At 41.5% G+C, this 12,160-nt stretch overlaps 1 protein-coding gene across 1 annotated transcript in view; it reads right to left on the minus strand.

Moving 5' to 3' along the window:
• Nucleotides 1-6,440, minus strand: part of LOC117481995 — a 19,693-nt gene extending 13,253 nt beyond the window's left edge. The window contains exon 1 of the mRNA XM_034129940.1: nt 6,280-6,440. Coding sequence (XP_033985831.1) covers nt 6,280-6,328 — 49 coding nt within the window. The 5' untranslated portion in view covers nt 6,329-6,440. The remainder of the gene's footprint in view (nt 1-6,279) is intronic.
• Nucleotides 6,441-12,160: the final 5,720 nt, after the last annotated feature.

A 12,160-nucleotide genomic window follows, 5' to 3' on the forward strand; every position in this document is an offset into this window, starting at 1 on the left:
CGGAAATGTAGGCTGACTTTACACCCACGGCCCAGAAACGTTGCTGTCAGAAACAATGCCCGACTGTTTTGGACGTAATATGGTCGGTGCATGTTTACATTAGCATCGCTAACACTCAGAGCTAACCTGTACTGCACAGAGCATGTGTGTGAAGAAGCAGGAAATAAAAAGGAACTGACCTTGTGGTATAACCGGCAAGAGAGAAAGCCTTTGAGCTCCATACTGTTTCAGAAATAATCCTTGATAATCCATGATATGGCGTTTCATCACGGCAGTATTTAGTTTAGACGGTAGCTGCCGGGTCCCTCATGAGCTCAGCCCCCTCCTTTTTTATTTTATCAATTTTTTTAAAGATTTATACCCCAAATCAGCACTTTTGAAACAGGAAGTGAAATAGAGGGATATGAGGCATGGCAAGAATGGGTAATCTGTTTGGTATTTTGAGCAAAACACTTCATAGACATGTTTTTTATATATTTTTATATATCTGAGAGCTATGCTTTTGCCTACAAATGGCATGATAGGTCCATCTTAAATATTTACATGGCTTTCTCAGATGTTGCATTTTGGATTAATCGATACATTTTTGGGATATGATTGTCAATAAATGTCCTTAAAAAAATTGCTTTGTATCTTAAAATCACCTGAAGCTACTCAGAGAATTACAGCAGACTGTGAATGTGAAGCGATAGAGCTGAAGAAAGTAGTAAAGATCAGTGAAATATTCTCCAGCAAAGTCTGGAGAGATTCAAGCTTTAAAACAACGTTCCACTCACATTTCACATCAATGAAGATGTTTTTAGATGTCCACCCCAGCTTATTCTCAGCCATACAGTAATACTGTCCGGAGTCAGAGGAATTGATGGAGCTGAAGACAATAAGTGGTCCTTCATTGACAAAATAAAGGTGTTCAGCTCTGAAGTCAGTGATGGTGAAGATCTGTCCTGAAGCTTTTGGAGGGTCTTCATCCTCCTTGTACCAGGTGTAGTTAGCTGCTGGGTTAGCATCACTGCTACAGGTCAGAGTCACTGAACTGCCCTCCTCTATCTCAGCAGAAGGACTCACTGACACAGAGGGAAGCTTTGGAGCATCTGGAAGTCAAAAGAGAAACAACTTGTTTAATATTTGTTTCCAGGTCTGTATTTGGGCATGGACTAGCAGAAGGAACAACTGAGGCAATTGAGGTTACTATAGAATGTTATTCAACTTCTGTAGAAACCCTGTTCGTCATCGAGCAAGATATCAAGATTTCAAAGGTTTAATGGTATATGACATTAAAAACATAAAACAAATACAATAAATGTTGACATTTGATTGCCAGCCCATGTACACAGCTCCCTGTCAGCACATTCTACACATAAAAGGCAACAAAGCTCCAGCCTTCCTAGTAAAGCCGCCAAGTACATCAGCAGAGCCTATGCTTCTACAGCAGGCACAGAATAAGTCATTCCCTACAAATAAAGTAAAAGCATTTGTGTCCCTAATCCTTGACCAGAGAGGGGTAATGGCTTTACATCCTGAGGGGAAGGAAAGCATTCAACATATAACAGAGCACCTGCATGCAGTGCCAGATGTGGAGCGGCATGCCTTTCCACCAGCTCATCGTGGCCTGGTTAGGCCACCTTTGTTAATCCACAGGTGTTGATTGTTTCAGACAATTGGCTGTGAAAATTGGACGTCAGAATCAAGTTCAACTGATGTAATTAGTGATGATTGGTAAAATCTTCCCATGCAGAAACTAGACAGATTTGAGTTTGTTATCTCAACTTATTACACGGTTTAGTTGAATAATCGATTCTGATTGGTCAATTCAGAACATGTGACACGTTGTTCATCCAGTAGTACAGACCGTTGTCAAGGACTATAATGACCGTTGCTAAGGAGGATCAAGAAAGAGAAAGGAAAAGAGGTTAAAAGACGGAGCGCTGGACGTCAGATAAATCACCAGAAGAAGTCAGACAGGAAGTAAACACTAACAGGAACACGGTATGGGCTCTGCAGTGTTTAAGGACTTGTTAGTGGATCAGAAACTGTAAACACACTTGGACAGTGGTGCCGTAAAGTTGTTGTTGTCGCAGTTCCAGCCGTTGGTGCAGGTTTTTTTTTCTTAGAGGAAGAAATACGATAATATTTAAGTTAATAAAATAATTTCAATTAATATTGGGAGTCGAGTCGATAGTTTGTTTAGTATCTGGCCATGTAATAAGCGGGATAATGTGCAGCGACTTGGTCATTATGGTGAAAAGAACACCCTTCAGGCTGATCATGATCCGTGTCGGGTTCCCTGATCAGCCTGTCGGGTGTTATTTTCCCCATAATGACCAAGTCGCTGCACATTATCCCTTACATACATACCGGTTTTACTCACATTTCACTGTAATAAAGACATTTCCAGACATACTCCTCCCAAGCTTGTTCTCAGCTGTACAATAATACTCTCCAGAGTCAGAGGACTGGATGAAGCTGAAGACAAACTGGGGTTTCTCATTAGGACGAGGAAAGGCTGGACTTCCATTCTTCTTGTACCAGGTGTAGTTAGCTGCTGGGTTAGCATCACTGCTACAGGTCAGAGTCACTGAACTGCCCTCCTCTATCTCAGCAGAGGGACTCACTGACACAGAGGGGAGCTTTGGAGTATCTGGAGGAGAAAATGTTTGTTATTAGGGTGGATTAGAATATCTTATCATAAACAGTTAACTATTTAAATAATTATTTCTCTTTTTTTCCTTTAGACTATCGTTATCTTTTTTTATCACAGTTACTGTATCCAATAACAAGTCTTTGAAATTGTTGTATTTTTAACAACTCTACACATTCTTCTCTTTATATGCTGGTTATGTTAGCTGAGTCCGTCCAGATAGTCTTCAGTTCGTAAATAATTCTGCTGCTAACACTATAACTAAAATGCTTTGGGGTTGGGAGTGAAACTCGTACTCTCAGGATATTTTCATTGGGATATTTTGATAAAATCTTCTTAAATGTCTTCATTTTATCTTTACATCTTTTCTATCACCAATTGTTTGCAAATGTTAACGGCAGGTTCAATATGATTTTATCCTGCCTCTGGGGTTGTATTATGTTTGTCAGATTTATGACTTAAAACATAAAGATCGCCCGGCTGTTGATTCATGAATACATCTTTTAAAATGAATATATCTTCAAAAAAACTATAAACTCTATTTTACATTATACCATGGAAAACGGTAACACTACACACCTCTTCTGTTACAAACTGTTCAATTCAATTCAGAGCGATTCACCATTTCAAAAACAGCATCATTTAATGTAACAATAATCAATAAACACAAACCGTGCACACAGTAGTAGTGAAGTGTTTTGTTTCAATACATAATACTGCTATTTCACATTAACATTAAGAAGAATTCAGATTAAAAATGATATTGTAATTTCATTGTAATTGTTTCCACTGACACCGTGGAGTGAACTTACAAACTGAAGGAGAACGATTCAAAAGCCCGTCTATTGCACAGGAATAGCTGTCTGAAAAACCATAGTTTACTGAATAAGATATTCCTGTCTGGATTTTCTTTCCGTTCTTGTACCAGATGTAAGAAGGATAACCAGGGATAGGACAACTGCTCTGACACTTCAGCTCTGCCCTGGTACAATCATACAATCTGCGCACCTGCACCTGGAGATCTGGATTTGTGAGGAAGTAACAGGAATAGTGTATTAGACCAAACTCACAGCATAAATGCCAATTAACATATTTATATCTAGACAATATTCTTTATAAAAAGTAATCAAAACATGAATTCATTTTTTACCTGGCACAGACAAAGTGACTCCAGGTAAACCATTATATCTTCCATCCTCATGGTTGGTTTCAAACCTGAACATGTACACAGCTGAGTCGCTCTCTCTCAGGTTTCTGATTCTCAGAGTGCAGATGTTGTTTCCACAGTGATCCTCTACACGACCTGCATACTCTGAGACTGTGGTCAGATCTACAGGTTCACCACCTTTCAGTTTAGTAAACCAGAATGTTTTCTCAACTGTGATACCATGGTATTTCCATATGGGTGGGTACGTGTAGGTGCAGCTTATTTCCACTGTTGATCCTCTAAAGACACAGATCTCAGTAGAAGTGTAAGTCACTGCCCAGCCATCCTGACCTTGTACAACTGTAACACAGAACATCAATCAAAGTTAATGACTGAGTTAATAATCAGTTAATGAGACCATGGATCATACTACCAATATGATTTGGAGGAATATAAGCTTCACGATCCCTAAAATCCCTAAAATGCAGTAATCATTGTCTACAAAGTTCCTCATCATGAATCTAACTAGTTTCTTTGCTACGCCGATGAGACACAAGTCTACATTTCCATCAAACCCAACATTGCCCTCCCCCCCACCTCTCTCACCAACTGCCTCCAGGACATCAGGAGCTGGATGAGCAGGAACTTCCGGAAACTCAATGGCAGCAAAACCAAAGCCCTGCTCGTTGGCACCAAATCCAACCTCTCCAAAGCTCCAACCTCCCCTGCCTCCAACCTTATCATTCTCCAGCCAAGTTAAGAGCCTTGGTGTCATCCTGGACAACTCCCTCTCATTTGCACCTCACATAAATAACATCACCCGGACTACTTTTCTTCCACATACGAAATATCTCCAGACTCCGCCAATCCCTGTCTCAATCAAACACTGAAGTCCTGGTTCACGCATTCGTCACATCCCGGGTCGACTACTGTAATGCCATTCTCTCAGGCATTCCCACCAAACTCATCAATAAACTTCAAATCAAATTCAAACTGAACTCTAAAGCCCGGATCATCACCCGCACTAAATCCACTGAAAACACCACCCCCACCCTCATCCAACGGCATTGGCTCCCAAGTCCAGTCCCGGATCAGCTTCAAAAACCTCCTGCTCACCAATAAACCCTCCATAACTTGCCCCCCCCCCCCCCCCCCCCCCCCCATCTGGCTGCCCTCCTTCAGGAGTACACCCCCTCTCGCTCCCTCCGCTCATCCTCTGCTGTTATGCTAACTGTTCCCATCCCACGCCTCGTCACCATGGGTCAGGCTTTTAGCTGCACTGCTCCCAGACTTTGGAACTCCCTCCCCCCACACATCCAACCTGTTCTGTTGCTTTTACCTCTTAGAATATTTAAGGAATTGTACGGTGTTCTTGGGTGTCATGAAAGAAGCCTTAAAGGTGGGGTAGGTAAGTTTGAGAAACCGGCTCGAGATACACTTTTTGTTATATTCCATGAAACGCTTTTAATATCCCGATAGCAATGAATATCTTAAGTGCTTTGACAAAAAATCCATAAAAAATGTCATCTGTGGAAGCCGTAATACTGTAAAAAGCACGACCAATCATTTTAGCCGGCCCGGCTAAAATAACTGGATGGCCTACCTGCCTGTCAGCCTTCCATCTGTGCACAAACTTATCTCGTGCCCTCATTGGTCATGTGCGCGTTCGTGTGTGTTGGAGGAGGGGCTCTGTAAGGAAGTGGCAGATTTTTTCCGGCTGTGTATTTTCAAATTCTTGCGCACTTGAGCTGGTTTCTCCAAAATTACCTACCCCACCTTTAAGTAAAATGTATTATTATTATTATTATTGTACATTTATTGAGAAGAAACTCAAACTTATTTTGCATGCACAAATGAAAATAATCAAGGTCTCAGCTTCACAAATGGGAATGTTAACACTTGTGAAAAACAATACTAACCTTAAACTTGAAAATCCCATGTGATGCTATTCTGAAAAAGTATGGTAAATGGTCCTACTATTCATTTATCCACCTGACTCAGATTTCATAATTCGGGTCCTCCACAACTTCCACTGGCTCCCAGTAAATACTACTCACCACCTGCGAATCCCGACATAACCTGGTCTCTCCCTATCTCTCGGACCTCCCCCACCATCCATCCCTACCAGTTGGCTAAGGTCTGCAGGTGCAAACACCCTAAAGACCACCAAGACTCTGGAAGCTTGGGACCACCAGGCCTTCTCTGTTGCTGCACCATCCCTCTGGAACGCCCTCCCCAGCCGTATCAAACAGTCAACCACCCTATCATCATAACACCTCTTTAGAGTTCCAATAAAACTCCCATCCACAACGTCATAACTCTGCCAATCTTACTTCTTTCTGTTGTCTCTTTGTATTTTCTCCAAATTAATTTCATTGCATCTTGTTTTTTCACTAATGTAGGGCTATGTATGTTTGCTGTACGCTTGTATGGGATGTTTCTGTAAAGTGTCAAAGTGTTTAGAAAAGCTAAATATAATGTGGATGTACATTACCTGGCAGAGAGAGAAGGAAGACAACAAATCCACTCGCTGTTAAACTCATAGCTGCTGCTCTCGTCTCCGTGTGGCTTCAGTGACAAAATAACAAAGAAGTTGATTGATGTCCACAAGAAAACCCTCTACATTAAAATAAAGGGAGTTCTCACGAACCTTAACCTCCCTCTGTGGGCTTGAAGGTAGAAAGGAGACAGAAAGCAGGGGGTTTGAAACACCACTTCCTTCCTCTTCACATTATTGCTTTACGTAGTTTGTTGTTTCGCAGAAAGAGACCAGTTTGTGGTAAACAGACCACCTCTCCTCACTGACAAGAGAACACACATCCAAATGTCTTCCTTTATTATAAAAGCAGCCAAAATGCAAGATCTAAAACCATGTTCAGTGAATAAAAATCAACAATGCAAATTAAACAAACTACTAATGCAAATTAACATCACTTGATATTATTATGAAACTGTCTGGACAGTTTCATAATGTGTACAGAAAGTCACATCACAACATTTTTTCATTGAGGTTGGGTTTTACATTTTATAATATTCATTCAAGCCAAACTTAAACCAAACTACAACATGCAGCACAAACTGAAGGTTAGCTAACAGTATGTCTGTCCGTGAAGAGCAGGACTGTTGCTGTGCTGTGGTCACACACTTCTCTCACTCACACACTTCTCTCTCTCACACACTTCACTCACACACACACTTCACTCACTCACTTCACTCACTCACACACTTCACTCACACACTTCTCACTCAGTGTGACAGCCTTCACTGTGTTCTTTATACCTTCTGATGTCTCCTCACAAACTCTGCACTTTCATCACTGCAGCTTGTTTTGTTTAATATTGTTTCCAGTGTTTTTATTTCAAGTGAACACGTGCAATTATTCTATTTAGAAATGACAGATTAGTGACACTAATGCTATCATTAGCATTAGTGTGGACGAGAGTTATGAACATTTCAACCTTTATTGATGAACTCAAACCAGAACAGAACGAGAGAAAGGTAAACACATGAAGTACAGAGCAAAAGACTAGGGTCAGAATAACAGGTGTAACAACAAAGCAAAATAGACAAATGCAACAAGTTGTGATGGTTATGAACTTAAAGAGTAACAAAGAAATGATCAATTTAATTGGTGATAATGGAACTTTTATATTTACATAAACAGATGTCAGAATAAGAATGTGTGAACATTAAGGCCGTACACACACCAAAGATAAATGTGCTTTACAGGCTCTTGGTAATGGTTTTCCATCAGCGAAATACGGCTCTTTACTGAAACCTAGTGGCAGCAGAATGAAACTGCAACTACATCAGCAACGCATGTTCCTCTCTGATATCCCAATGTGCTTTTCAATAACAACATGTATTTTGGAATGGATACAAAATAACACAAACAAGTAGTTGTTGATATTTCAGTGTAGACAAGAAGAACATTGTAAAGGAAAATATTATATAAAGAAAGTAGATAAATGTACTTACAAAACAATGGAAATGGTTTGTTATCAGTAAATAATAACTCCTTAGTAATATCTACATTTTCCAACAAAAGGGATCAGATCTCTTGTTGCAACATCTCTACATTTTGTAATTTCTTTTGACAAAAATCATGTTAAATATATACAATTGATTACATTAAGTTGTGAAATACTTAACAAATTATTTACATTTGAGCCATTCAGATTAATAAAAACTAGGCTGAAAACTCATTACCCTGTGTAAATAGAATGGGATTGAAAAAAACTGAAGTATCATCCTTCAAATGCAACGCCTGCTGTGTTCATCTGGATTTGTTAACCGTGCTGTACAATGCAGCTGGATCCTCTTCAGGGTCCTGACCTCTGGTCCTGAGAGATAAATTATGTATTTCTTAGTGCTAATAATAATGCAAAAGGAATTAAATGATATGTGAATAATGCTCCCGTGTGAGGAGCTGCTCACCTCGGGGCAGCACTGCTGAACTTCACGGCAGCGTACTCCGTGACTTCCTGTTGCTCCGTGTGTCCGAGTTGTTGAGCTTCTCTCATGTTGGAGTAAAGAGGATTCGCCCGGTTGTTGGAAAAGTGGACGGTGGCATACTAGACAATAAAAATAATAATAGATTTTATTTGGGGATGCCCTGTAGGACACCCAAGGACACCTTTCAATGCATAAAACAAATTCTCGAAAAAGAAAAACAGCAAATCCTGAACCAAACACAAACAGGATAAACATAAGTGGGACAGGGTCAGTAGCATTTCATCACAGCATACAGAATGGTTGGTGTGAAGTGGGGATGGTTAGATTATCAACTGAGGATGAGTGGAAGGAGCAGGAGGGGGTATACGCTTTGTAGGTGAGCAGAAGGTTTTATTAGTCAATGTTGGTATTGAAAAGGGAGCCAGTGTAGTTGCTTGAGAAGGGGAATGATGTGGTCAGAGGATTCTGTGCGGGTAATGATGCGAGTTCTGAATGATTTGGAGCTTGTGGAAGAGATTGGTGGACAGACCGGAGAGGGAAACCTTGCAATAGTCAATACAGGATGTGACAAATACATGGACTAAGACTTAATCTAGAGAGGGATGGAGGGAGTCTGGACATTTTGCGTAGGTGGAAGAATGAAGTTTGGGTGATGTTTCTTATGTTAGGTGCATGAGAGAGGATGGTTCTAAGGTGACACCAAGGCTTTTGACTTGACTGGAGAAAGGTACAGAGAAGCAATCAATGATTAGGTTAGGGGGAGTAAAGGTTTGTGGCATGGAGAGGTTGGTTTTAGAGCCAATGAGGACGGTATTCATTTAGTTGCCACTGAGTTCCTGTTCATCCAGCTCCTGATGTCCTGGCAGCAGGGTACTGTTGGGTTTGGTGGACAAGTAGACCTGTTCATCATCGGCATAGCAGTGAAAGTGGACAACATGGTGAAGGAGGTAGATGATGAACAAGAGTGGACCCAATACTGACACCTGGAGGACAACTCGTGAAACAGCAGAGCACCCTGACCTATGATTAGGGATGGGTATCGTTTGAAATGTATCGATTCCAATTCCGATTCCGGTTCTGCTTATCGATTCCGGTTCTTATCGATTCCCCGTTTCGATTCCAAAATTGTAAAAGAAAGAGGTCAAACGTTTAGATAACAAAAATATCTTTATTCTTTTAAGCTTTAACTGACATTTTTACAAATAAAAAATATACATGCAATACAAATGTATTGCACAATAGCTGTGCTTTATTTTAACTGAGCTATGCCTGTGGCAAGCTATTAACAGGCATTACACTGTGCCTTGTCTTTTTCTTTTTTAGTGTAGTGGAGCCTCACTTTAGAGCGTTTACCGCAATCCATCTTTGGTGTTATGAAGTGACTGAGCTCATGAACTGTCTACGGGAGGGCGGGGGGAGCCTCGCTGCGGGGCAACTGTGGACCTCTGTCGCCTGTCAGCGCAACTTACATGATGCCGTTACAAAATTAAGGGAGGTGCCAGCCGTCAGCGTACCGAGCCGGCCGTCAACGGCCCGCTGACGACCGGCCGTTCTGTGATTCTCCAGAACCACAGAACGGCCTGTGACCCGGTGGAATACAGGCCCTTACCCTGGCTGTATTCCACCGGGTCACCGCGGCGCTGCGGCGCAGACGGACCCGGTGGAATACAGGGTCTACCGCGTTTAGGAACTGTTAAGCAGAACCGAAATTGTGTATTTTGTATGGGTACCCAGTACCCGGCATTTTCTTATCGGTTCTCACAGGTAGGGTTCCCAACCCTACCTGTGATTGCTCATTTGGACATATTGTTGTCTGACATTGGGATCAGCTATACATTTTAATGTTAATTGGTTTATAGTTTTTCAGAGGATTGTAGCCAGGACAGAAAACTCAAATGTGGTATGATGGAAGAAATATCCCTGCTTCATCAACATCATGCTGTATGACAGAAAAGATTAAGGACGTTTCAAGACAAGTATCAATAGAACATATTTTTGAAGACTAGATAAACAGTATTTGTTATACAAATATTCTCACCTCTTCCGTGTGTTCCGGTCTCACTTCAGGTTCAGCAGAGTCCCTGGAAGCCCTCTTTTTTCTGGTTACAAAAAAGTGATAAAGTTCTAACAAACACATTTCCAATGATTTAACAAACAATGATTAAGATGATCAGATCTGCTCACCTGATCCACAGGAAGACAGAGAGAGATATGACAGCCAGGAGAACAACAGGGATTGTTACAAAAGGTAGTAGCTTCTGTGATCCTGAGAAACAGAGATCAACAGAGAACAGACAGTTAATACAGCAGTGTTTCTCTAATGGGGATACGTTTTACTCCGTGAACACTGTTTTTCCTTCTTTTTGAATCTCCCGGTGCTCCCAGAGCAGCTGGATAGTTAACCAGCCCCGTAAGTCTAGGGTTTGTCTCAAAACTTTCTCCTGCTCAGTTGTGCCCAGAAAGTCCTTAATGTGCCCTTAATCATCAACTTAATTTTGAATACAAATACCTGCATTACTAAGGTCTTATCAGTTTTAGGCACACTAAAGAACACCAAAGAACACGTCCCGACGTCTCCTGCATCTTGGCCATGTTTCGCACTTGAACACACCGCAAAGACTTCAGCCGACGGCCAAATTGCACGTACGAACTGCGCATGCGTGAGTGGCAATAACTCTCCTTACCAGCAGGCGTCGGTAGTGTGTATTCGTCATTCAACCGAGAGAAGAAGAACAGACTGCGTGATATAAACAACCAACAAATAGCGTGTGCGTTCCATTTTCACTCTACAGCGAGAAGCTCATGGGGCTTTCCCGAACCTGTGTCGAGAGCTGGAGTTAAATGAAATCTCAGATTTGCCTTCTTAATAGTTGTTTGGGTCCCTCACTTCCGTTTCGCTTCTCATGCACTGATTCGCTAAGCTGAACAGCCAATCAGAGTGATTTCCTCCCGATTCAACATGTCGAATTGGCGGCGGAAGGTGTCGGTACGGCCGAAAAGACACGACGGTGCAGTACAGACCAATCTGAGTAGGGCGACACGACGCTCATCGATGGCCCGACATCTATCGACGCCGAAAATCGGCTCGGTGTGTAAGGACCTTAATGGTCAAGGGCTATTGAAAAGGACGGTATCGTCTGCAAACAGTGAAATTGGCATCTAATGTCCCAATAAATGGGCACCGCACATAACTTGGATTTACCTTACTTTTCTGTTCTTATGTAGGCAAGAAGAACGCTTTATCAACATTGGGTGTGCTTGACTTATTAACTTAACAAAACAAACACAAGTATTCAGGGAAAAACTGTGCAACAAACCCAAACATTTGTCGAAACTATTGATGTGTGATGATTCTATCGCGTCCAGGAAGAAGTTTAAAGATTAAGAGACAAATGAGTCTCTGAAAGGGTTCAAATTGGTTACTTTGATTTAAGCAGCGTGGTAGTGAAACAAACAAAGGGTAGTTGGGAGACAAAAGCAGATGTTGTCCCGCAGCTGGTACCAAGGCAAGAGAGCGAGCACACGTTGATTCTCCCGCCTGTATCTCTCCTTCGCTCCTCCTCTCTGGGGGCTGTGACGTAGGGGGCCACCCACCTCGGTCTTCATGTCCGAGATCGCGCATAACAGAGGATTTCGATATTTTGTATTCATTGCTCACTTCCACACGCCTTTTCTCCTCCTACTCTCTTTCATTACTTTTTATTTAATGCATTATAACGGCTGTAATCGTTACTCTAGTAATACCGGAAATGGTCATTATTTAACGGCTGAGACCATTAGTACTGTAGCACAGAAAGTCGTCATTGTTGTCAACGTCTTTAGATACAGCTTTTCAAAATAAACTTTACTCTGAACTGTTTTCAGAATAAAACAGTTTTTAAAGCTTACTATGTGTTTACGCTAAATTACATCATTGAATA

This window comes from Trematomus bernacchii, unplaced genomic scaffold (assembly GCF_902827165.1).
Source record: "Trematomus bernacchii unplaced genomic scaffold, fTreBer1.1, whole genome shotgun sequence".
Lineage (NCBI taxonomy): Eukaryota > Metazoa > Chordata > Actinopteri > Perciformes > Nototheniidae > Trematomus > Trematomus bernacchii.